The 27,316-nt window shown below is 43.8% G+C and overlaps 1 protein-coding gene across 4 annotated transcripts in view; it reads left to right on the top strand.

The window, feature by feature from the left end:
- The window catches only part of SETBP1 (SET binding protein 1), a 266,038-nt gene that overhangs the window by 33,931 nt on the left and 204,791 nt on the right, over window positions 1-27,316 (top strand). For 3 of the 4 annotated variants that reach the window (XM_074571170.1, XM_074571171.1, XM_074571173.1), the window contains exon 3: window positions 18,141-18,224. The exons of the other annotated variant lie outside the window; for it this stretch is intronic. In XM_074571170.1, the coding sequence (XP_074427271.1) occupies window positions 18,141-18,224 (84 nt within the window). The remainder of the gene's footprint in view (window positions 1-18,140; window positions 18,225-27,316) is intronic. 4 annotated transcript variants of the gene reach the window in all.

Below are 27,316 nucleotides of genomic sequence, written 5' to 3'. Positions count from 1 at the left end.
TGCACCTCCTCTGCTCCTCCTCCCCCTGAGAAATTGCAATATTGGAGCCTGGCATAAGTTATTCTCCTCACCCCCTGCCTGCCAGCCCAGCCCTCAGTCAGCCCTTGGCTGTAAAGATTTGAAGGTAAAGGCCGATGGATTAGCCTAGGGAAGGGCCAAAGGTTAAATGAGCAGGGCTAGCAGCATGCAAAGGGCTATGATTGAAATATTTGCTGAATGCTGACAGGCAGCAGAATAGAGGCAGACAAGTGGCAAATTCCTGTTTTCTCCTCTAATTGAGAAAATATTTTGAGTGGTATTCAGGCAGGCTGCAAATTGAGACTCTGGGAAAGTCAGCCAGACGGGGAGGAAAAGGAGGGGAGGACTTCAGTGGAAACACCATTCCCGCTAAACCTGTTTCCAAAACCTTTGCACTTACGCTAGTGGAAATCCCTGGAGCCTGGTGATTACGTTTTGCTTGGTCATTTTTCCTATCCAACTGGGGTGTCAAAATACTCCCCTTGTGAACTCAAAGTGTCTCCCAAGCAGGATTTGACCCATTCCTGATGTTTTTACGGCCACAGTAGCCTTGTTTTGCAAGCCTGGCTACTTACATGGAGGTGCCATCATGAAAAATCTGGGTGTTGTGAGGACCCAGCTATCACCTGCTGGTCAGGAGGTGAATGAGCTGTTTTCAGCGCATGATGCAGATGAGATTTGGTGGTGTGTCAATAAAACATGACAACTGCTCAACCCTCAAGTACGTCCCCTTGTAGCTGGATAATACTCAGCTGCGCTTCAAGCCCGACTGATATGGGATGCCCATGTGCCCGGTCAAGGCTGTTACAGTCATTGTGAAAGCAAAGGGAGAGAAATTGTGTTTGCCTGGTGCACCACAGATTGGCTGCACCGAGTCCTGCCTTGGCACCGCTCTCCAGCATCCCTTGCTTGCTCTTGGATGTGGGTGGGAGACTCCCATGCACTTGGGAGTAGGAAATTCCAAGCTGATGTGACCAAAAGCAGTTAGCTGGCCTTTCATACCCTGGCATCTTCCACCAAGGGGTGATTTAATCCTGCACATCCCTCTGCCCTATGCCTTCTATCTCTCCCTTACTCTACTGCTCCCTCTAAAGCTGATAAAGCAATGAAAAGGTTTCAATTAATGTAATTTCCTTCTTACATAGAAATCTGTGGTTAGTTAAGGAGCTGGGGGGAAGGGGGAGAAAGATGTAAAAAGAGGCAGTTCCTTGAGCCAAAAAGCAGCACGAGGGTCAGCAGAGTTTACATTTGCTTCTATATGCTCATGTCATAAAACTCGGAGACTGGCTTATAAAATGTTTTCTGGAGAATGCCATAGCTGCAGCAGAGGAAGGTTTTGGCAGAGGTATATCCTGTTCAGGGCCAGCAAGTTGTGTTGTGTTTGGGCCCTCGAAGTCTTATGTGCTCCTTAAAGACACCCAAGAGGCAGTCGGGAGCTTTTTATGTAGTCAGTATGGACTTGGTTAAAGCTTCAGCCTTCATCAGCATGTCCAAAATGTTGTTCAGCAAAGGGAAAGAGAGCTTGCCTTGCTTTGTGGATCATCTTCAAGTGAGACATGCAGGGGTCTGCCAGGGTTCCCTTTGGCTGGCCTTGCCTTGCAGCTGGCCCCGGAAAGCGAGAGACTGGGTCGGGGTGATACTCCTGCTCCCCGAGCAAGACAAGGGACAATTCTCTTCTAGGTGCACGGCCACAAAGTGGATTGTATGTTGAGTTGTTTGGCATTGCAGATTTGTGCCTTGATTCAGGAGTCATTTATTAGGACCCCTGTGATGGGAGCGGGCAGCATGTTCATCACCCTACAATGGGAAAACTGAGGCACTAACATGCCTCGTCTCTGCTCTGTATCAATGAGAGCTGAAAGTGAATCCCTGCAGCTCATTCAGTCACCAAACCATCCTCCTGCCTTTAAATCATGGGTCTGTCTTGACCTTCCCGTACCCCCCTCAGTTGCTGCCTGGGTTGCACAAGTGAGAACAAAGTGACACTTGTTTGCCTCGTCCAAAGAGCTCACTCAAGCAGGTGATTGTCTTGCCTCATTTTTTAGTCTCAAAACAAAGCGTTGAAAGTCTTGTCCTGGGATGTAAAACATCCCGTGTGTTCCCTTGGGACTGGACTTTTGCTTTCGGAGTGCAAGTGGCACTGAAAGGAAAAGAGGTCAAAATTGCAGGAATAAGGGGAATAATTCCCAGGTCCTGAAATTAGGAGAAAGATGTGTGCACTCATCCTCCGTGTTCCTCACAGGGCAGGGAGAAAGGGAGCTTTAAGGGCCCTAGCTGCAATTGCTAAAGAACTGATTCTTCATTTGCAACCCTGCCAGAAAAAACTGAGCAAGACGATGAGAAGTCAATCAAAATCAGTTAATGAACCCCTCATTGTTTATTTGGCTTGGGGATGTCAAAAGGCAAGCGGATTTGAGACGAACACGAGACTGTGTCTTGCAGCAAAGACCACAGTTCTCAGCTGTGAACCACTGTTCACCTCCAAAAGGGAAGTTTCTCCCTTCTTCGTTCAGCAAGGTTTGGTTTTATTTAATCATGTATATTTTCAGCACATGTGCTGCATCAGATTTGCGTGAAGCTTTGGGGCTTAAATCCCAAAGGGGTTCGGATCTCAAAACCCAGGGGCACCCAGTATGCAAGCCAAGGAATTGGAAACATGGATTTTGTGCTTAAAATGAAAATATCAAGCCATTAAACTTCCTTTGTTTTGACCTCCCTCTCTGCAAATAAGGGATATAGCAGGATAAGCCATCCTTTATGATAAAGAAGGTAGTTCCTAAAGTCTACAAATATCTAAGATATCTAAGTGATATCTAAGAGTCGTTTCATTTTATTTGCCCTGCTCTGGTTTCTAGTCAAAATGAGAGAAATACAAAAAGATCTTGAGTCAGTCATGCTTTTGGTTTTTGTTTGTATTTGAAGCCCCAAAAATGAAAGGTGGGGCGGGCGGGAGAGGGGGGAGCGAGACAGGAAATGTAAACTGAAACTAAAAAGGAGACTTGAAGAAACCCAAGAGAAATGGAAACTCTGAGCTTTCCGGGGTGTCTTTAGCTGTAACGATCTGAAGCTTGGGCTCACCCCAGAGCTTGAAATCATACTTTTTCACATAGCAAAAAGAGAAGACCTTCCCTCAGAGGACTGATAAGTTTGGTCACCTCAAAAGTTTTAGTTTCTAAAATAATATCCATCGACCTCTTTTAGTAGGGGTTTTTTTGTGGGGAGAGCCAGACTGCTTTGGATATCAGTTTTCAGGGGAAACTGAGGCTCACAGCTGTAACCTGAGTTGCCACAGCCTATTCATACGTGACATTGCTGTTCCAAAAAAGCTTAAATTTCACAATTTCCAGGCTAGTGTTTTATTCTCCAGGCCATAACGTTTCTCCCAGGTCATCTGCTTTGTTGCTCAGGAGTTTATGTTGAGAAGAACCAGCTTGTGACCAGAAGTTTAGAAATTTGTCCTGTTCAGAAAGCAAAGTTATGTATTTTTTTTCCTCCCCGCATGTGGTTTCTCGTTCTCAGTGTCTCATTTTTCTGGAAGAGGTTAAAAGAGCCTTCTGCCAGCTCCATGACACAGAGTTTCAGTGAAGAAGTGACCAAAATCAAGTCTGGGTAAATGTCTTGTTTGGGTGTTTGTAATCTGACTCAGCAGACCAGACCTTGATTTTTATCTTCTCAAGTGAGCGGGTGGGAGGGATGGGTGATAACAGTTCAAAGCAATGCACTTCCTAGCATCTGGCTCTGAAAGGAGGGATGGTATTTTACAGTAAGGGCTGGCAACACAGTGATATTATTTGTTCAGTTGCTTGCCCCATTGCTATAAAATTGTGCAACTGGGATGGCGGCTCAGTTTGTTCCCATTTCTTGGAGGACACTTTGCTTGTTTTGAATATTTTAGGAATTATAGATGTACTTCATCCTTCCTCCATGGACTTTACTTGTTACACCGCAGGCAAATATGGTGAGCGAGCACAGCTAAAAGTGAACATAAAATGTTAAAAACATGGGGAAGTAACACGAAGAAAAGGAAAAGTTAGTTCAGGGTTGATAAGTTTGATTGGAAAGATGTCCCTCCATCTTTGAATAAAAAGAAAGTTGCCCTTGCCTTTCCAAAAAAATGCAATTCGTTTGTCAAAGGATGAAAATGCATAGAAATTGGAGTGTTTTTCAGGCTTCAGACATCCACAGGAAAATCTACATTGCCTTTTGGGAATTTAAATGAAAATAAACATGGGGGGGGTTGGCCACATTTGGGTAGATAGGAGAGACCACTGGGCTTTTTTTGTTTGGTTGTTTTTTTGTTGTTTTTTCTTTTTTTCCGTCCATGTCCAAACAGAAGATTTATAAGCATTCAAGTTCCTCCCACTGTTTTGATTTAGGCCTTTGAAAATCCAGGCAGGCCAGGGAGGAGGCTGGCACCAGCAAGCAGGAACCACCGCTACTGTGGTGCTGCCCTGGCCCTGCTGCTCCTCCTGGGCTGACAGCAGCCTGGGAATTAAGGGGCTTTTGGTTGTGTTTTGTCTCCTTCACTGCAAATTAGGTTACCTGGCCAGCTGCCGATCATAGAATCGTAAAATAGTTTGGGTTGAAAGGGACCTTTAAAGGACTTTAAAGGACTTCCAGTACAGCCTTCCCTGCAATAAGCAGGGACATCTTCAACGAGATCAGGTTGCTCAGAGCCCAGTCCAACCTGACCTTGAACGTTCCTGAGGATGGGACAACTACCACCTCTCTAAGCAACCTGGGCCAGTGTTTCACCACCCTCACAGCAAGTAATTTCTTCCTAATATCTAGTCTAAATCTTCCCTCCTTTAGTTTAAAACCATTAATCCTTGTCCTAATTCTACAGGCCCTGCTAAAAAGTTTGTTGCAGTCTTTCCTGTAGGCCCCATTTAAGCATTGAAAGGCCACAATAAGGTCTCCACGGAGCCTTCTCTTCTCCAGGCTGAACCAACCCAACTCTCACACTAACTTTATAGAAGAGGTGCTCCAGTCCTCTGATCACCTTCGTGGTCCTCTTTGTGGATACAGTAATTTCAGATGATACAGGGACCTGGGGAAGGGAAATGGCTTTAAAATGCCCCTAAGGAGGTAAAATGAAAACCACCAGCTAAGACAAGCATTGCAGCTTTGCACCAGCATCCATCCATTTCATGGCTGGGAGTTGTGGGACTCTCAATGGTGGAGGGACTCTGGTCTTCACACTGCTCTCACATCTTTGATTCTTTGTACTTGTGGTCTGGTTGGGGTTCCTTGGCCAACGGGTGACAACGTCCCTCTGCAATAGTCCCTGACTGTGTTCCCCCTCTTGCTGTCTTGGTTAGGCATGATACAGCACTGTGAAAGCTCCTCTTTAAAAGGTGACAAAAGACCTTTGGGTTTTGTGAGGCCAAGATGGGCGAACATAATCCCTTCAATTTCACTGCTAGTCATCTTGTAATAATTCCTACTGGAGGTCGGATGAACCAGATCTTGGTGGATTCAGTATGCCTGGATTAGTCCGATATTTGGATGGGAGAGTTTTTGAAGACCTTATGATCTGTTGGCGTAAATCAAAGAGTCACAGCTGAACACCTCAGGTGTGCTAGATTAGAGATGATTCTAAAATTGTCTTGAAAAACTTTTCTCAGGCTCATTGGAGAAGTCCTATATTGAAAAAAAAAAAATCTTGCCCTTAAACAAGGGAGGAGGAAAAGAATCACAGAGAGTTAAAGGGACTTTCCAAAAAAACTTGCAGAGGGAAAGCAAGTCTAGGACCCCAAAATTGCTCATCATCTCACCAATACTGTAGTCATGAGAGGACAGCATCTTCCTTTAGCCCAACATGCAAAGTATTTTGAAACCTCAGTACAGAGAGCGGAAATGTGAAATAATGTGTTTCTGGAGAGGCTTGGTGCTTAAAAACACTGGTCAGAGATGTGAAAGATGGTACCTGCTGCTCCTTGACCTGCTGCAGATGCCATCCTGAGAGTGGGCCTGTTGGGGGACCTCCTGGGTCTTTCACTGACGACTAGAAAATGGGGAACATCCTTATTCTCTCTACAGGATGAATTGGTTGGTTTAGTGGGAAGCTGAGACCCCAGGGAGGTGCACAGGAGTCAGCTTGGATGCCATTAGCTCAGCGCTGCTCACTCCCAACTTCCACATCTCAAAACAAAACCACACCACCTCCCCTTTCCCGCTCCCCCCTTCCCAGTTTTCCATACTGCACCCCCTTCCCATTGACTTTATTGCAGTCCATTGCTATCCCTAAATGGGGAATTCTGATTTAATGGTGTACTGAACAGATTTCGCTCGACAGCGTTCCCTTTTCCTTCCATCCTATTTCTGTAGAATAATGTAATACGATCTTTGGCAAGTCCCCTTTTTGTTTAAAAGAAAATCCAAATGGAGGAATCAGATTGATTGCTGGCTCCATGTGCTCTTCTGCTCACTGAAACATCTTCCCATTGTAGTAACATCAAATGTAAAGATTGAGGAACTTGACCCGGCAGGTGCCAACTCTTGGGAATACAAACGTTCAGCTGTAGGAAATATCACTGTTTCAGCGGTGCTGTGGAAGCAATTAGGTAGAGGATATTGGATGGGCTGCAGTGAGATAGGAGGGAATGATCCACGGAGGTGCTTCGTGGTGAGATCATAAGCCACAACAGCAGAGTGTGGATGGGCTGGTGATGTCAGCCGAAACCTGCAGTGGAATTTGTCTCCTCACAGAGGACTTCTTTCTGATTCTTGTTGTTGCTTTTAACGGTTCCCAAAATTGAGGACCCTGCTGTTGGAGTCACTGCAGCAGCGATAAAAGTTGGAAATGCTGCTGTGCTTCAATTTTAGGTGAACTTCTGGTTTCTGTTTCCACTGTCACAAAGTATTTTGCATTCACAAGGCATTTCTTCCTTTCTGAAGGTTGCACGCAGGCTGCTTGGATGGGGAAAGAATCATTCTCTATTTGTAAGGACCCCAAGCCCAACTGCTGGAAAAATCAGTGCATCCTCTGGCTTGGGGCAGCTGTTGCCACACTCTCCATGTTACCTATGTACATGTGCAGATGCAGTTGTAGAAAAATGGGGAGCCTAAGACAGAGAGCGCTCCTTTTGCTTAACAGTTGCAAGCAGAAAAATAATCATGCGTGAAAATATTCAACCTGCTCAATTTTGCTCTGTTGTTGAGTCAGGCTCCAATGGGAAAACATAAGCATGAACCAGAAGGTACTGTCTTCAGGCAGGATCATCTCTTCTTCTCAGTATTTGTGGAGGACTCAGGTGCAGGCACCCAGCTAATGGAAGGGCTCTTTCCCTAATGGTCTGTGAAGCAACACCTTTCCTTCTGGGAAACACCTGGGGCTTCTCTGTGCCTGCACACAACCCCTGCTGCCTCGGAAAGAGGAGGTCTGCTCTTCCTCCCTGGCTGCCTCTCCCCACAGGGGCTTCCCCACCATGATCTCATGGAGCTCTAATGGTAATTATCGTCATCTCATGTCTCAGCGGTGTCTGCCTTGATACCAACCAACTGTATGGCTTTTGATACCTATCTCAGCGCAAGGCACATGTTTACACGCACACGCTTCTGCGCTGCCCGCAGCTCGCACTCTGCAGACGTTAACGCAGGCTGGATTCTGCTCCCATTTCTCGGAGGTAAATACATGCAAAACTAGGAAAGAGGACCCGAATACAATAAAATTCATTATCACCACACGCAGCAGCTTTTGCACGTGTATGCAATGTCTCATAGCAAATTAAAAAAAAAAAAAAAAGGCAGTAAAAGGTGTTGGAAAAGCATTTTTCTTATCCCCTTTTCATTCTGTTATATCAATGGCTTAGTAGCTGTCCTTTTTAAAAAGCTATTTTTCAAGTTAATCTGTTTTTCTAATCTTGATGTTTTCATTTCAGCTTGAAAAACAAACATAACTTCTGTTATTCCCACAGCTCTGCTCCCAGACTTTCTTCCACTCTGGAACAAATGTTTAGTGATGGTGAGCCATCCAGTTTCTTGAGCTAACCTCTTTTCTTTTTTCTTTTTTAAAAAAATAGATATTAGTGTTTAGAGAAGCAGTGTGGAATAACAAGGTGTCTTGGAATCATTTTGCCTTTACTCTTCTTTTTTTTCTTTTCTTCTTTTTTTTTTTGCCTTTGCTTTCCTCTGGTTTTTCAGGGTCAGGAGCTTTAGAAATTAGTATGATTAAAACCAGGGCAGACCTGCAACTTCCCCCCACACCCTGTCACTTTCCTCCTTGCAGCCTGTGCTGCTGTATAAAAAAAATAGGGTGATTTGGAAAGTTAAGGAAAACCTCAACCCAGAAGCACAGTTGTCGTGTTCTGAAGAATCTGGGTTTTTTTCTCCAGGAGATGAGGATCTCCCTTTGCCTTCTCTGGAGGGAGGTTTCTCGATGGGAAGCTCCTTGCTGCAGTGTGGTGCCTCCTTGCCAGGGGAGCAGCATATGAGTTGATCTCTCTGAACAGGTTAAATAAACAGGACTGTGTTTGGGTTAATTGTCACTGGTTCTGCTGCTCTCCATTACTGATCTATCTGGGAGCCTGGCCAAGGAGCAGATGCGAGAGACAGCATCATCACCTCCCTCCTTGTCTTCATTGTGTCTAGCTTTATCCTCTTCTTCTTCTTCTCCCCCCACCCCTTTTTCTTTTCTTTTTTTTTTTTTTCCCCCCCTTATTTTTTTTCCCTTTGGCTGAGCAAATAGGCCAGATGGCAGTGAGGGGAACAGACAACAAGTGAGCCATGGCATATGGGCAGCCTGTTTAATTTCGACTCCTGTTGGGAAGTAGCTTGCAGGGAGATAAGTTACAAAAGCAGAAGAGGAGGAGGAGTGTGTGTTGCGGGGGAGGGACAGGAGGACAGGGAGACCCTTTTTTGGGATGAAGCAGCCCAGCTGAGAGAGTCTGAGGGGCAGGGGAGTGAAACCCTGGCCGCATTCCTGACACAAAGCAGTAAATTAGCTGTTTCCGTGTCAGTTTGTGCAGGAAGTCTTGTTGGCTGCACACGGGGAGGAAAGATGGAGATGTCTGTCCCCAAACAAGCAGGAGGAGGATGTGTCTCCAATTTCCACCTCTCCCACCCTCCCCCAGGCAAGCTCCAGCCAGTCTTAGGAGCTGGGATGTGGAGATGTTTGCCCAGCTGCAGAAGAGGAATCATGTTGCCCAAGATGATTTTTATCTGTACATATGATTGTGTATGTTTTGCTCATACTTTACTATGGATATCAACAAGAGATCATCCACTGTAGAATTCTTCAAAGCAAAGCACACGATTTTTTTTCAGTTTTTTCACAAAACTAAGTAAAAAGTTGACACAAAACAAAATGAAAAGCAGCTTAATAATAATATAGTTTACAGCTATTCCCTTTCCCCCTTCCTTTCCCTTTTGGCATTCATTTTTCTCTCTTCTGTTTTCCTTTTTGGATTCAATATGTTAACTATCAACTTCTTGCTATCTGTTCACATTGTTCATGCATTTTGGATTTTCCTGACTGAGATTAAGGTGAGTCTCACCTTGAATGTGTACCTCAATGCTTTAGGAAAAAAAAATAGAGTTAATTGTGTTAAATTATATACATATGAGGCTTCCTGGCTTCATTTTGATGGACTGGGATTTGGGAGACAGTGGGGAGAGGTAGGTGTACTTTTCGTAGTTTTTATAAACGTGTTGATTTTCCATCACAACTTCATTGAAATATAGTTAAAAATGCCTACACAGTTTAGGAACTTGGAAAGTTTTATTCCTGTTGATGCTTAAGGGGATTCGGGGTGGCTTGGTACAGGCTCTCATCTCCTTCACCCCAGAGGCATTTTTAAAAATCTCGTATTTTGGCCATCAATATCCAAATTTTTTTCTGTTTGACGTCCCCTCTTTGATGAGAATGAGCATGGAATCCCAATACAATTGTCACCCGTGTGGACCATTCGGAGCTCTATGAATATTATCAGCGTCCTGACGAGTGGAGTAGGACTCTGTTCGACGTGCCCGTGGAAGGGACTCAGCTGTGAGCTCCATGCTTGTGCTTGGCAGGGTGGCAAAACCCTAAAACCAATTAGGTCTGGAAATCTCGAGCCCTGTTGGCAGGATGCAGACGATCCTGGACTGTGGTTGCACTCTACGCCTGCATAAAGAACTTTTTGTATGACATTAATTCTGCATAGAAGTTTTTATTCACCAGAGAATCTGCAGATAAATGATTATGCATCTCTGGCTTGGTGGAGCAGAATTTTAACTTCCAGCTCAGGCATTCCTCCACTGATTAGTTTTAACATGAAAAAGAAACACAAGCCTGTGATTTATTGGTGAAATATTTAAGATAGATTGTTAAATTATTCAAATAGCAGAGTTTAAAGCAGGCAAGCAAGAAAAAAAAAAAAAAAAGGTAGCTCATCCAAATAAGAAATAAGAGCTGTGTTTTCCTGAATTTGAAAATTGTACATTTGGACTCACTAGATATATGGGGAAAAAAAAAAGGAAAAGTCTTATTTCAGTGCAAAGAAAAATGTATTTTAAAATAAAAGATTTCAACCTTATAATCCTCCCAACAAGCTTATCCTTGAATCTTTCTCCATCTGGTCCCTGTAGATTCTGTTTCATCTGCAGTAGTAGGAATTTTATCAGCCCTCCATCGTTTCCTACCACTCATCTACCACGTCTTTGGGCACTCTCCCAGCCTGGCTGCAGTTTTCCTCTTTCTACGAATGCTGATTGAGAGGCATTTTGTCTTAGTGTTGATAAACCAGGAGGGGACTTCTCCAGGCTTCTTGCCTGGTGTTCGAATATCACCTAATCTTGTCTTGCCCATACAGTTGATCTTCCATCCTACCTTGTGTGGAGAAAAACCCTGTTGAGTCTGCTATACTTGTCTTTGTCCAATGGCCCTCGGCATCTGTATAATGTTATTAGAAGGTAAAAGTAGAACTGTCTTGTCAAAGGAGGAGATAGGGGTCATGCTCATTGTCTCTAAAGACTCCAGAGTTGTGGCAATAATAGTGTAGACTAGTGAAGTAAATGGTGAGTAAAGCACAAAGTGATTTTTTTGAGCCTTAATTCTAATTTCCCTAACTTTTGAGAATAAAATGTGTTGGAATTTCTGCATCCTAAGGAACATTCATTGTTTGCCGTTTCTGTTCACCTAAGTTGCTCCAAATTCGAGAGAGGTTACTAACTCCCACGGCCATATCTATTCTGAACATGAGATCAGTGTGACACTTTAAAAACAAAGGTGACTGGACTTTGACACATTTTCAATGAAAATGCATGTGAAATGTGCACCAAAATCCGTAGGTGGCTTTGAAAAATTCAGTCCTTTCTCTTCATCTACTTTTCAGCACAAAAAAAAAGTGTTTTTCGAGTCTGACCTTCTCTAGCAAGCACTCCATCTTGGGCTGTGCGGCTGAGGAGGAGAAAACTTGCAAGGTCTGACTCTTTCAAACATGTGACAGCTGAAAGGAAGATAATTAGGACAGGCAAATTCAAACACTAATTTTGAAAATGGTATTTATCTTTTGTTTTGTGTGTGTGTGTGCATGTCTATATTCTACTTCTCCACCTGCCTTCAAAGGGAAGCTGATAAAAAGGATTTGCTTGGCCTTTTTGTTGCTGTAGGGGGAAGGGTGCCATTCGTGTATGGTGATACAAGGCAGATGCTGCAGGTGAAACTACCCCAGAGGGGGCAATCCTACCCAGGGGGGGCAACTCCTAGGACCCAAGCACTTCTTTTTCTTTTTCTCTTCTTTGTTGCATTGTGGGACCAGGTCCTTTACAGCATGTAGGAGTGGGCAAAGGTTTATGGAGCAATCAACTCCATCAGCAGCGGTGGCAATCGCATAATGCTTCAGGCTTTTGTCGCAGATTTTGTGTGCGTGTGTGAGCTGAAAGTATGGCCAGGAGGGAAGGGGATGTGAAATGCTGAGCTTTTTTTTTTTTTTTTTTTTTTTTTCCTTGGAAAGAACCTCTCTGAGTTCTTTTATGCTTTTCAGGCCTGGGGATGAGAGAAAGCATGCGTATGTGCGAGGGCGTGCGCGCGTCTGTGCCCATACAGTCGCTCAAGTGGGAAAAAACTCGGTTTGCGGTTCACACAGGAGGAATTTCTGATGGAGACAACAGTGCTAAGCAGAAAGGCACATCCTGATCTCTTGCAAGTGAGGGGCACGCTCGCGCACACACGCACACACACATACTCTCTGGGTGCTCTGCATAATACGCCCAAAGCGCTGCCCTTTAATGAACGTAACCTATGGCGGCTGGGATGCAGCCGGCCAGACCTCGCCATTAATAAACTGGGAACATTCTTCTCCTTTTTAGTCCCTTTCAATGCCAGCCCTGCGGTTTGATCTCCCTTGAATGCTGCTCCCCCTCATTTGGGGCTCCAATTCTGAGAAGATTTGGCGCATTGTTTGAGGTCGCAGGATGTCGGATTGATTTCGAAGCTTTTGTATTGACTCCGGGCTCCTGAATGAAGCTGTCATGTGTGTCTGTGGTTGGCTAGCAGGCTGTCCGGCTGCAAGCTGTGCCTTCCTTTGTTGTTTAGGCCTCATTGAGCTGAGGGAAGAGGCTCATTTCAGGGTGATTTACCACCACCCAAACACCAGCTGTCTGTTGTACTGCCACTTGCCTCCACCTTGGATTCAGTTCTCATTTTCCTTCATTTCCCCCCTTCTCCTCTCCCACTCTACCACTGTAGGCACTTGGGCACCAGTTCTTCAAGACGCGTGGATCACCCTGACAAAACAGCGTAAAAAACATAAACACTGAATATGTTGTTCTTCTCAATGTCATTTATGCACCCGTGGGGATTTTTTTTTAGGGTTCACTCTTGCAGTGCAGTACACATGTTTTCTTCTTGGTTAAAAAATGAACTATGGCCCTAGGGAAAAAAAAAAAAACCAAACAGAAAAACAAACAAACAATAAAACCACCATATTCCTCTTGGCTTGTTACTAAGTAGCCCAACATAATGAAAACCGGTAATGATTTGAATTTAAAAGTAACTACAAGGCTCAGTGGCAGGACACCAGGCTGGTGCAGGATGTCAGGGGAGGTGGCTGCAACTGTGATCTCCAGCCCTGGAAATGTTGGGATATTTGGGTGGATGGAGAAGGATTCAGAGAAGGACAGCATTGCCTCCCTACAGACTTGTCATTCCTGAGCAGGCACGATTGCTGCGTTTATGTGGGTATCGTGCTGGAGAGCTATTTTGGTGGCGTAAGACAGGAGAGGAAGAAAAGAGAAGAGGCTGCAAAGCGCCTCTCAGCTCAGCTTCATGAGTCTCTTTCAGAAAAGTGCTTCTCCATGAAAAGCCAGACTGCTTCAGCGGCTGAAATGCTGATAAAAGCCTTGGAAAAAACACTATGGAAGCTGTGCTCTTCCCCAGGTTGCCACAGGCCAAGGCTCAGTTATCCTTTCTGCACCTCACATTTTCGTCTGTTGATGGGGGACATTTTGAGGGTAATTCAAGGCAGGAGGCATGGAGTGAGCATGAACAGCTGAAAGCCAGAGACATGTTTGGCCAGTGAGACTTTCCAGGGGCCAAATGGAAACGGGTTGCGCCAGCTCCTTTGGGGTGATGCTACTGCCAGTATTTTTGATGGCCGTTGCTCAAAGCCAAGGAAGGCTGATGGGAACCGACTAGGTCAGAGCCCAGATGGACCTGCCGGTGGCTACAAGGTGTATGGCACGGTGCCGCTAAGCCAAGCCCATCCTTTGAGCTGATCTTTTCCAGACGCAGATTTGGGAGAGGGTGAGGAAGACGGTATCCTCCGGTTAATCCCAGCCAGCTCCTCCGGAGCACAGAGCCTGGCAGCTCCATGGAGGCGCACTGGTGCCATGTGCCTTCTGTCTGACTCCTTTAAACGGGGCTGTCAGCTCCTCACAGAACCATTCTAAGAAATGTGGCAGCATTGGAGCTTGCCGCAGCCTCCGGGTCTGCCCCCGTGGCAGGGATTTTTGTGTGCCCCCATGCCTCTGCCCGGAGCTGCTGATGTGAAGCAAGTTGTGAATGGCCCTCATTTGACTTCTGGGTGATGTAGTTTGGTGTTTCTCGACCACAGGCTGTCAAAACTGGCGGCCTATCAGCTCCTGTCACCAGTGCATCTGAGATAATTAAGCCTGTTACTATTACGAATTATTTTTCTTCTTTTTCTGCAAACTTTGGCCAGCTGCTGGAGGCCATGGTGCAAGGAGGAGGGTGAGGCCAGTGGGACTCCCTGTAAGAGGTGGGACTGGTGTGCTTTGTTGTTCAATGCTCGCTGAGGAGCCTTCTAGCTTTTTTGCCTTGGGAAGGGGGGCATCTGACGATGGGTGGGAGCCAGCAGAAGGCAAAGTGAGCTCCTCCATCGGGAATCCTTATGCCTACCTGTTTCTAAACCAGAGCATTGCCTCAAGAGCAGCCAGCACAGCATCGTTTAGTAGCAATACATCTGTGAGCTTTCAAGACCACTGTGCTCCTTGTCTTGTTATTAAAGTCTTGTTATTAAAAGGCCATGACACATGGAAATGATGCCCCATAAATTAAGACTGTAGTCTTAAGGTCTGTGGTACCCGGTAAGAGGAGGGTCCTCTCTTTGTTTTGTTCTCCTCTCCCTCCCCTGCAAACATCAGGCGCTGCTGGATGAAGGAGGGAGGGATATATTAGGAGGCAACAATCACAGCAGGATATCTCCAGTGAGGTGTTTTAATTTTTTAACAAACTACTTGGGCACTAGAAACTGTAAAATAACATACAGATAAACAAACAAAAACTCACTGACCCTTAGCACCCCAGAGGGCTCTGTTTCAGATCGCTGAATAAAAGCTGAAGTTACATATGCATGTTTAACGTAACACACGGCGTGTGCTGTGGAAAAGTGTGCTTTCTTCTAATCTGGTTCCAGACAGAAGTATCAAACAGAAGCCCCTTTCCCTATCCCCACTGAACTGCCTGGTGTACGCGGGGAAACCCCTGAATGACAAGGCCTCCATCTGCTCTTGAACAGAGTTGCGACTGGCTGCAAATGTTGTCCATATGCTTTTTTTTTTTTTTCCTTTCAACTTAGCTGCCTAATGTTAGACACCTATCCCCAAATTAAGCATCTGCTCATAATAGGCTTTCCTAAAAAAAGGTGGAGGTAGTAGCTAATTTAGGCAATGCACATTAGGAGATGTGCATCTGCGGCTGGAAAAGGAGATGGGATTTTAGGGAATGGAAGAGCCTCTGTGTTCTTGAACTGCCAGGGAAAAGAGAAAATTATCGAGTTCTGTGTTCATATTCTCCATCTACTCTTGATCTTCCAGGTGACTATGGGCAACATCTTACAATTTCTCTCTGTTAAAAAAAGCCGGTGATACTTCCAGCTGGATAGGAGAACATGGCCATGGCTTGCCAGGAGCTCAGGTCTCACAACAGTATATGCTAGAAGACAGAGAAGGGTCTAAGTTTGCTGACGACAAGTTTGCCGATGACACTGAGTGGTGTGGTTGATGTGCCAGAGGGACAGGATGTCATCCAGAGGGACCTGGATGAGCTAGAGAGGTGGGCCTGAGCAAACCTTATGAAGTTCAACAAGGCCAAGCGCAAGGTCCTAAACTTGGGTCGGGACAATCCTCGTTATCAATACAGGCTGGGGGGATGATGTGATAGAGAGCAGCCCTGCAGAAAAGGACTTGGGGGTACTCGTGGATGAAAAGCTGGACATGAACCAACAATGTGCGCTTGCAGCCCAGAAGGCCAATCGCATCCTGGGCTGCATCAAAAGAAGCATGGCCAGCAGATCCAGAGAGGTGATTCTCCCCCTCTACTCTGCTCTTGTGGGACCCCACCTGGAGTACTGTGTCCAGCTCTGGAGCCCTCAGCACAAGAAGGACATGGACCTGTTGGAGTGGGTCCAGAGGAGGGCCACGAAGATGATCCGAGGGCTGGAGCACCTCTCCTATGTAGACAGGCTGAGAGGGTTTGGGTTGTTCAACCTGGAGAAGGCTCTGGGGAGACCTTACAGCGGCCTTCCAGTAACTGAAGGGGGCCTATAAGAAAGCTGAGGAGGGGCTGTTTGCAAGGGCATGTAATGATAGGACGAGGGGCAATGGTTTTAAACTAGAGCAGGGCAGGTTTAGTTTAGATGTTAGGAAGAAGTTCTTTACAATGAGGGTGGTGAGACACTGGCACAGGTTGCCCAGAGAGGTGGTGGAGGCCCCATCCCTGGAGACATTCAAGGCCAGGCTTGGTGAGGCTCTGAGCAGTCTGATCTAGTTGAAGATGTCCCTGCTTACTGCAGGGGGGTTGGACTAGATGGCCTTTAAAGGTCCCTTCCAACCCAACACATTCTATGATAATGATTCTATGATGATTCTAAAAATGTGTGTTTTTTCTTGGTTACTGGTCTAAAAAGGGCTGGAGTATCTTTTTCAACATAATGACTTTGCAGTGGATATTGGGACAAGTTGCCCATCAGCAAGTTGTGTATGGATTCAGTTTCCTAAACACAGGTGTATGTTGCAGCTATAGACAAATTAAGGTGCCTCTCATGTCTGTCCACCAGCTGTTTGTTAGGAAATGTGTGAGTTCCCCTGAGGTCCTTTTGTATGTCTATCTTGTCTCATATGTTGAGGAATGTCTAGAAAGTCTCCTTTTCTTAGACAAGTCTCTCCCTGTGCCTCAGTTTCCTATCTCTAACATAATCATTTAATACAAATGCTTTAAATTTTAGTTTAGTTACTTCTTTCTGGGATATGTTTTTGAATTTAAGAGATTACAGACCAATTGCTGAAGGACTGTGGTAATGGACCAAGAGCAAAATACCTTTAATAGGTACAGACAGAGGATGCCAGTGGGAAGCGGTCCCCTGAAAACCTCAAAGTTTGACAGGTTGCAATCAGCAGCCCAAACACTGGGCATTTTGGTTAGATATCAACTGTAGGTACGGCCTTTTCAGTGACTTTTTTTTTCCCCAGCATTTCTTGTGGAAAGAGGAGAAAAGACAATTTTTGCACATTATCTGACCTCGCTGTGACTTGTGAGATGCTGGGGTCACCAAGTAGGAGACCTCACCACACCTGGCCAGTTTCAGTCTTGCCCGAGGGGACCAGAAGTTTATCTGCCTGTTTGTAATTCCTGCCACCAAGGGTCATCTCTCTGCTGTGCCCTGACATTGAGCAATGGCTGCAATTCCTTTTAATCGTGCCCTTTCCCTTCCTCATCATTTAGGGCAGAGCGCTTCCACTTGGCTAAACTCATTAGCTGCTTTAATGTTGAGGTCTCCTTTTCCATACAAAATCATTGAGCTGAAAACTCATGAGTGTCCATGGCTGCATGTGAGCAGATTCTCCCTCTGTTGCCCAGCAGATGCTGAGAGTGTTTATTTTTCATCTGCAGACAGCAGAAGTCTGAAAAAAAAGGCAGTGTGTGTGCCTACAAGAAAGCAAGTAGTTGCAACGGGTTTGTGGGGACTCAACTGACTGTGTTATTCTTTGAGCGTTTTGACCACACCTGGAATCCCAGACCCTTTCTGCCATGGTATTTTATCAAGATGTCTAGGTCTGATAAGCTCCAAAAAATGTTTTGGTGAAGAACTAAAGTGACTCAAATAATCCCCAGAAAAGAACAACGTTAACGTGAGGGACTTTGCTGCTTGGATCATGCCCAGTCAGTCTGATGGGTTGTCAAGGAAAAGAAGGTGCTTGAGCGTCAGTTTATTTCCCAAATTGTTAGTTGTAGGCAAAGGAGGCCGAGGGGACCCTGTTTCTATGTAAATCTCCATTGGCCCTACCATGTTGTCGGTGTTGCAGGGTCTGCACCAGCAGTGTTGGTGGGCTGTTGAATTCCTGGCAAGGACTTGCCAGTGGTTATATGGACCAGTTGTCCTAATGAGGGCAAGTCACCCCTGTTGACTTTATTTCACCAAATCTAGCTACACTAGAAGCAAGTAAGCATTAACCTGGTAAGGGTGAACAGAAATTTTGGTGTATGAACTTTAACTCAAGTCACTCCAGTTTGGCAATTGTGCTCTCTGAGCATGATAGGCTTGTTCTTGTTCATGTATGTGTGTGAAAACATTGGGTTCCCTAATGCCTTTTCTTCTCCTGCTTCTGGTCATAAATGCACGCCTCTTGATCTTCAGTGGTTCAGATTGTGCTGATGTTTTTTCTTGCTTTATCTCTTGTAGGGAAAAGTCATTGGAGATGCAAAACTACTCATGAGTTGTGGTTGCAGAAAAGGGAAAAATACTCAAGTGAAAGACTCAGATCAGGTCAGTCAATATGTACCTCAACTGGTGGAAATAAAATAACGTGTTAACATCTAGTTGATTTGAACTGTGCTGGTGCATGTCAGGGTTCCTGGACACAGACAGAGTCCTTGGCATGGCTGACAATGATACAACAGTATTGTATTTGTTATTTGTAGAAAAACCCTCAAGCAAGATCAGGGTTTTCTTGCACCAGAAGCTGTTAATGCCCTAGCCTGACTTATTCCTATATGGTTTATTTATTCATGAATCCTGTTTCTTTATAAAAATCCACTCCAAGCAATGCCTTTCTTAAAGAATATCGCAGTTCTTGGCTGGCTAAATTCATGCAACCTTTGGTCTCATGCTGTATCTGCCTGGATGAGTGATAGCTACAGAGAAACGTCATTCATTGCATGCTTTTGTTCTGAAGTGACACCATCACAAGATTATTCTTTATTGAGGTTCCTCATGATAGACATGTAAAAACATGTTCACAAACTGATGGTCAGGTTTCAATAGTCATTACTTAGAGTGAATGGCCCCTTATTCCAAAGTTGGTCAATTTGATGTCAGTGGGACCACTTGTTGGGTTCAGTAATTGCAACCAAGGTGGACTGTGCTCTGAACCGCAGCCGGCTGATGGTCTCTTCATACCTCCTACTATCTTGCACTTATTCAGATCAGCCGAATTTGTCCCTGTCAAAATTGTCAGTTATTATTACCACCTGGCTTTGTAGCTTTGAGCTTTGTAGCTATGAGAAGCTATGAGAAGTTTGAATCCAGAGATCGCTCATTCCAAAGATGAGATAAATTTTGATTTGAACAGAAACATTTTATAAATATTGGGTCTTCCAATGTTAAATAAGTAGAGTGAAGCAGTTGATCTCAAATATCAAATAACTTTGCTTACTAATGTACCTTGTGAACAAAGAGGTATAGACCTGAAGCAGATTCAAACAGTGTTCACAAAGCTCCAGTAACTCCAGATAATTTACTGATTGAAAAGACATGAGTTCTCAGGAGGAAAAATGTTTTTCATTTTCAACATGTATGTTCATCAACCCCAATTAATAGCAACATCTCTGAGGCTTGTTTTGTTAATGTCCAAGAAGATCTGAGAACAGATTTATCTATCCTGTGGTAGGCTCTCTTGTGAGGAACATTGTTACATTTATAAAAACTTTGTAGGCTCGAGTCTTTCACTGATGTTAGGGTTTGTTGTTTTTTTTTTTCTTTAATTAATATTTTCAAAATAACAAATTCATTGTCATGAGCTATACTATCAGTTCACCATCAAGACAAGAATTCATATTACTTTTCTTTAAAGAATAGCTTCCCATTCTCTCAAATACAAGCTTCATTTTCTCATGTTGAGGTTCTAACACATCAGGAGAAAATTAATTTAGAAATGAAACACTTTTACCAATGTTAGTCTTTTGTATTTTGATGTACTCTTGTTGAATCACTTTTGATTTACAACAGGACTAGAGCAGGGTCAGACTGCTTGTAGTGGAGAATAAAAATTAAACGGGAACATCTTGATTGCAGAGAGGCTTTACAAAACACCATCTCTAACAAACCCTGAGTGTTGAACCTAAAAGTCGTTGATGGCAATACTTGAATTATAGATACAGGCAATAGTTTTTTGGAGGGAAAAAAATTTCCACTCTTTTTAATGTTTTCTAGAACAGTGTTAAATTATTCTTTGTGTTAGGTTACTTTCCAAAATCTGATATTTGATATCTAGTGTTATATTGACCATCTCAATAATGCATTTTTTGTTTGATCAGCATAAACTATTGGGCAAGTGCTTGCTGCAGAGGCTGTAAATCTCGTTTGTTGTGCCCCTGGCAGGGTCCTGTCAGTATTTAAGGGGACAGGAGGTGGATGGGGAGGAAACTAGTACAGGAGGGTGAGTGGCAGTGTGGAACATTTGTCTGTGAATGCAGGACCTCAGCTCAGCTTATAAATTATCCCCTGGGCCTTGTAGATAAACACAGACTTCTATGGTGACATCGTCTGGGAAAGGCAAACACTTGCCGACAATTGTAGGCTAATCCTTCAGGACACTAATTGCCAGAAAACCAAGGAAGCATTATTTTAGGAACAGCTTGTTTTACTTTGTGAGGGGGAAAAACACTGCACTGGATTTATTTTTGTTTGCAGAGCTTTACCCCCTCCTCCTGCGCTCTGTCTCGGATTTTAAAGATTTACCTTCACTATTGTTGTCGAGGACTTTTTCTTTCTTTTTTTGGTCTTGCTTTGTGTTTTTCCTGTGATGCCTCTGTAAAGTTGTATGAAAATGCAACTTAGTTTTCATTTTCATGAATGTACGCATAAATAGGTATATGGGGTTTATATCATTAGCTATTTAAAGGTTTGTGACTAACCAGCTGCTTTTTGGCTGAATTTTTGTGAAAGGTGATGCTTTGCAAAGTTTTTTATATCTTTTTTTCATTCTTTCAAATAAATTTGGAAACATGCAAAAAGTCCTAGGCACACTGCTCCACCAGTGAAAATCCCCAGCTGAACCAAGTCATGACCCCATTGCTGAGGATTTCATTTACTGGCATTTCTCCAGTATGCCTCCAGAAGACAAGGCACCTTAACTTCCTTGACCTGAGATCTGCTTCCCTGAGTCTGGCATCCAAAGACACCTATCTGCATGGTATTTTCCATGGTGCAAGACATCAGTGTGTATATCCCGTCCCCATCACTGTTTAGGGCAGAAGTCCAAACAGGCTCACATGGGGCTGGAATTTCACAACAGTCACAAGGAGCCCAGCCTTCACGTTGGATTTGCACCAGAGCAGGAGAGGGACTGGCAGTCTACGTTGTGTGGCCTCCCAGTCCAAATCAGACCCTACAAGATGAGATGGAAGGCTAAGCAGTGCAGTATAAATCCTACAAAAGCTTTGAAAATCTTGAAGGGAATAGAGCTGAGTGCACTGAAGAACTAGAGTCTCGTCCTCCATTGATGGTCTTGAAGTCAGTGAAGTAGGATGACTGACAGGAGTCCTAAAATAAGGCCACCTCTTGGCAGCAAAACCCCCATGTCCTTGGCTGCCATTGGCACCGTTAACACTTGTTTGTGTGCTTTGTGGGAGTGAAATTCATCCATGCTCCAAGGCCCAGAACCAAGTCTCTGCACCACAAACATCCTACTGTAATTGTAAGGTTCATATATGTTCTTCAGAGCGGTTATTAGTTTCCCAGTAATTTATGCCTCCCCATAAATTATTATACATATAAATTATTATACATATAAATTATTATGTTGCTTATTATTTGAGGTGTGTTGTTGCATAAGAATGGCAATCCTGGACTAGGATTTCTTTGTGCTAAGTAGTATATTAACATAAAGCAGGAAAGATGGTTCCTGGGGAGTGATTCCATTTGTGTATTTTCTAAGGAAAGAAAAATGTCATTTAAAAACAGGGGAAAAACGTGGGGGTGGACAAATAATGTGCATATTAGAGGTATGCATAAGGTTGAGAACCAGAAGTAGAGAGTGCTCCATATTCCCAGCACATGCAGGTCTGTCTTCTCAGGGTTTAGTTTTATTTGTTTTCCATTGCTTCTCCCAAAAGGTAGGCGGCTCATCAATGTTTAACTGCTCTTTGATTTTTTTCGTTTTTCTCTTTGCATAACTTTTCTGGTGGCTCGTGTAAGCTCAAGTCTTACTGAGAAGTCAGATCCTCCTGTCCTTCTGCGTGTTTGTTTTTGGTCTTAATATGACAAATGTATGCCTCCTCTGGAAATGGTATCCATGCTGCAGTGTAATCATTTAGTGACTGGTGGATCCAGTTCATGTTGGCAAGGATCAGATTAATCTTTATTAATCATGACCCCTCCAACAGCAACCTCATCCCTTGCCTAAGTGCTGCTTTCTATTAAGAAGTAATAGCTATTAGGGGATGGCTGGGCCACAGCTCTCGTTGCACCAACACAGGGCCCAGGACTTCTGGCAGGAGGTAGAGGAACTTGGTTCAAAATTAAAAATAGATGTACATGGACCACGTTCCAGAAATGAAATAGGCAGCTTCCCCTGTGGGCTTCTTCAGCCTCATCTGAGTGTCCTCCTTTCCCCTGAAGCCTCCAGAGAGTTTGCCTGTTTCCAAAGGTTGAATTCAGTGTTGGGGATGAAGTAATCTCTCGGAAGCTTTTTTATTTGTTGCTTCTTTTTTAAACTTAGGTATCTCCTGGTATAAGTTATTGCACATGCAGTCTTCGCAAGGATAAATTTTTAAGGTCTAATCAAATGGATGCAGCAGGTTTCAACAGCTGAAGAGACTACAGATGGCTTAGCTCTCTGGGACTCCAGTTGTCCCAAGTAGACACCAAAACAACCACCCTTTTGAGGATTTCTGTATTCCTTAAAGAAACATTGCACTGTTGAGGCAAGATATGTAGCACTATTAACTTCATACACAAGCTTGCGAGGTGTCCAGCTTCTCTGTCCGGGTCACTGGTCTGGGAATTGCAGGCCTGCATATATATATATATATATATAAATATATCTCCTTAATACTTGTGTCACCAGAGATTGGCTGACAGTAGACAGTAGTTTAATTCACAATTATTCTGGTTTTCCTAGCAGTACAGGTTCTTTCTAAGCAGGCAAGGCAGTGTTATCAACAGATGTCATCATTATTTCAGCAAAAGCACAATGACTTAAGTACTGGATTGAAACCAATCTCCCCAGTCCTCCCACCCCAAAAATCCACCTTAATTACATTTTAAAAAGTTTTCATTGACTGTATGGAAATCCAGGACAAAACCTGAGAGCAAAGGAAAGAAAACCATCTTTTCTCTCCACCTAACTCTTTGATACCTGGAGGGCAGCAGTAGAAACTTGGAGCAAACCTGCCACACTCTTTTGATCTCTGCCAAAGTTGTTGTGGGAGTAACAGTGTTTAATGGTTGAAGGAATTTATTGAAGAATAAAAGTACCAGCAAAGACAAAGGGCCCAATACAAATTATCTGGTAAACCGCTGTCAAATTTTACGTGCTCAGGGCTACTGGTAATTTCCCGTCTTAAAAAAGAGGGGCGGGGGGAGAGTTTGGAGGGGAGGGAAGGAGGGTAAAAAGTATATAAATAAACCCACCTCTTTAAATAGCTAACTGGCCTGGCCTGAACTGTGTCAGAGCTAAGTTTCTTTGGCAGCCGGTGCTGCAATATCTGTTAAGGGCGTAGCAGGAGGCTGAGACCAGGTTTAGGAGAATCTGCCTTAGCTTTGCTGTCTCTCCCTTGCATTCTTCCACTCGTCAGCAAGAAATGCACTGAAGGACAAAATGAGTGAGTGCAAATGCTCCCGCACTCCGTCTGAGCAAGTCCGGATCACACCCCCATGGTTAATATTTCTCTCCACTAAAAGAAATAAGAGTAATAAAAATAAATGAAAGCAGTGGATAACTTGGAAATGCATGGGTGGAATTGGAGACCACTGGGGGAGTGAAGGTACATTGTCCACCATCTCCTCCTTCCAAGTTCGTGGCAGAGTTTGAATGTCTACTTGAAAAATCATTGGATTCTGCACGGGTTCTAAAAAGCTAAAACAAGAAGCAAAATACAAGCAGAGAGGATCATAAATGTCTGAAGTTTCTTGGCAGTAAAGCACCCTTAAAAATATTCTGTTTGTTGAATAAAGCAGGCTAGGTTATCATATAAGGAACATGGGACTACAGGAAACTGTCCTAGATCACACAGTCCTTTGAGATCTCAGGGAACAGTTACATATAACACCACTGATAAACACATCCCTTTTGGCACTGGTACCTATTAAATGCAAACCTTGTAGCTCTGTCATTACACTCATCCCACCAATTAATCTTTTACCTTCCAAAATACTCATGTAATAATTCTGCATCTTGTTCCTGCTGCCAGGTCAGTCTCAGCAAGGTAGACCACCATTGTTTTTTCATTCACTCACCACAGTTTTCTTGCTGCTGGTGGTGTAGGGGGAAAACAGTTCCATTTGGGGAACCAAAATGCTAGAGAAAATTTAATCTCAGCAAACTTTTTTAAAAGCTAGAAGTCTCTTCCTCTCAATGGGATCTGACTGGGGACAAGAGTTGTTTGAATGAGAGACTGACTCGCTACGCTTTCTCTGGACCTTCATACAGCAGTTGTGCTTTGCTAATTGATGAATCTAGTGCTAAGCATCTGTGATCCTGGTGACTGGGAAAGTTTTTTAGTTTCATTCGTCTGTTGCGTGGAATTGAAGCAACGGTTGTGAAATGGAAGTTGGGTGGATAAGTCCCCATTCTTTGGATTTATGTAAGTTTTGGAGGGATGATGTTATGAAAGAAACTTCCTAAATGCAAGTCTGTGAACAAAAGAGATTGAGGTTATGGGTGTCCTTTGCAAGTTCAGCTGTAATAGGTTTGTGTTGCAGTGGGTTACACCTCCCTTCATAAAATGCCATTGGTAAGCTGACATTTCTAATGACCTTTTATAATCACCTATTTCCTTTTCTCACTCATTTTATGAATAGTCTTGTACTCACTTCAAGAGTTTCCCACCTTGTGATCTCCTCTTACAGTTCATATTAATTTCAGAATGGGTTGGGCTTCCTGTAAAGTGTAGCACAGTGTAGACCAAGTTCAATAGAGCCTTTCCTTTCTACATAAAGGGGGGACCAAAAAAACTCATAGTGCCCTTTTTGGAAGGAAAGGCTTCAGAAATGTTAGTCAGCAAATTGCTTTTTTTTTTTTTTTTTTTTTTTTGAGAGAGTTCTGAATGTGTGTTTTAGCACAGTGCCATGCCCCTGTTCGAGATGTAAAACTTAGGGCTCTGACCTTGTCTAGTGAGTGATGATCCCATGGCACTTTCCCTTCTGAGTTGGAGCATGCAGGTCCTGGTGATGGTGTTTTGTCCAGGCTTTCATTCAGGAAATGTATTCTGCCAACTTGACTTGACCCTGCACCTTCAGTGGGACACATTATTCTTCCCTTCCTGCCCTAAATTGCTGTGTACTGCCACCTTGCATTGATGGGTCCTTTGTTCCACCTCGGAGGTAGGTTCATTTCAGTGGTGGATGAAGGGAAGCTGTACGGTTTTGAAAAGCAGTTTAAGAGCCCTCTGAATGAAAAGTGCTTCACACATGAAAAAAATTAGTGTTATCAGTTGTCATCGTCAGCCTCAAATCCTGAATTTGAAAGGGTCATTTATACTCCTCAAAGGCAAACACGCAGCAGCATGCTAAAAGAGAACTAAAGCAGCCGAAGAAAATGCTGTCTCATGTCATTTCAGGCTCTGCAATCCCAGGAAGCATTAATAACTATTTTGTTGTTTTCACTGATTTCTCTACATGGGCGGAGAGGGAAAGAGTCAGAACAGAGAAGCTGCATTGCTCAGCCGCTCCAAGTGGTCCCATGCTGTCTGTGTTAGCAGTTTACCTGCTGTGAGAAGACTCAATCAGGGCAGGGACAACACGCAGATGAATGAGGAAAAGGCATAGGTGAAGATTTGAATTTGCCCTTTTGATTATGATATAGTAAGGACCATCTTTCCCCATCACTCTCTGGCATTCTGGCTGCATTTGCTGCCTTTCCCACTCTGTTTTGTTCCCATTTCTCTTTAGCAGATGCCAGCGTGCGAAGACGCCACGGCAGGGTCAGTATCAGTCAGCCCCCTTTTAGATGGCAGATGCCACGTGAATCCAGATCCCATCTCCTCTGAGGTTCTTGCAAACTGAACGGCCTGCTCAGAGCTGCCGAGAGCTGTGAGGTGCAAGGGAAGTGCAAAGGCTTTGTGGAGGATGACAGATGGAGAGAAGGACCCGCTCATTGGTTGAGGTGTTGTGCTTGCAACTTTGTGGAGATCTTCACGCTTATCTCGTCATGGGTACAAAATGCTACCCAAGCAGAATGGTGGCAGTTTGCACCCTTTTTTTACTCACATTGTACCAGAGTCAACGTCAAGACAAGGTGAAATTCGGGTCCTAAATCTAAGCAGGTCATCTGTCTGGAATTGTACCCAATATGGTTGTTCCGCATTCAGCAAATATTCAGTCATTTTATTGGTTATTCATAGAAAATGTATTCAGTTAAATTTTCCAGCAGCTCAGGCAATGGCTCTTCCTGACTTTCTCATGGAAGTCTGTTCTGCTGTTGGGTTGGCCATGCTGATAGGAACACTTTTGTCTTGCTCCATCTGTAACAGTTTTTTTTTCCTTTTATGTTTTTACTCTTTGTAATATATCCCACTTCGTGAGTTTCTTGTTCGTGCATACAAGTCTGGTTTGGTGAGAGACAGTAGCAGCCTAAGATACATGTGTACCTTGAGTTTAAAGTTTCCTTATATAGGTCAAAATCAGATTTTAAATGTTACTTCCTGGAAACCACTCAGAAAACTCTGTCTAATAAAACTGTAACAAAAGTGGTCTTTGTAGAAGAAAAAAAGCCCTTGTGCAGGGGAGAAATCATTCAAGCTATAGTTTGAAAGTCTTTATAGCAGGTAGAAGAAGAAGTGGTTCAGAGTGTACGGAGTCAGCTCACCCTTCAGAGATGCTGGTTCAGTTCCTCAGTCTGCCACAGGTTTCTACACAACCAGATGTGTGATTTAATTCCCACACAATCTCAGCTCTCTTCATAAAGCAGTGAAAGAGGCACGGATATCCTTCATGTTAAAGACTGGGGAGTACTTGGATTTTAGCGTGGTGTAGGCCTTGCCTGAGGTAGGCTAACACCAACTTGAAATATAGCATGGATTCTACTAACATCCCAACAGAGGGATGTTTTATTCTTTTTTATGTCATATCTTATAAAGAACCAGTCAAAAATCTGATCTAAAGATCTAAGAACCTCTGCAACTGGTTCCAGCCTGGAGAATATATTCACAGCTGGGTTATAAACCCTCGAAACCAGACAACATAACCTTAACTAACACAACATTACTAAGGCACTGCTGTAGTGGGATCATTCTGCTATGGCTCATGGGCACATTTTAAGTGTCATCAATTTAGTTACAACTGGAGGCTGTGTAGTGCAAAACCATTTTAGCAACTGCATCTCCCATGCAGGAATGATCGAATATTTAATGGCTTTTCTTTTTTTGAGAAAAAAATACAGAGAGGAAAATGAAAAGCCACAGGAAACCTCACTGTCC

Source organism: Larus michahellis, chromosome Z, assembly GCF_964199755.1.
Source record: "Larus michahellis chromosome Z, bLarMic1.1, whole genome shotgun sequence".
NCBI lineage: Eukaryota > Metazoa > Chordata > Aves > Charadriiformes > Laridae > Larus > Larus michahellis.
Note: the sequence above shows the minus strand (reverse complement) of the source record. Positions and strands in the feature narration are given on the sequence as shown.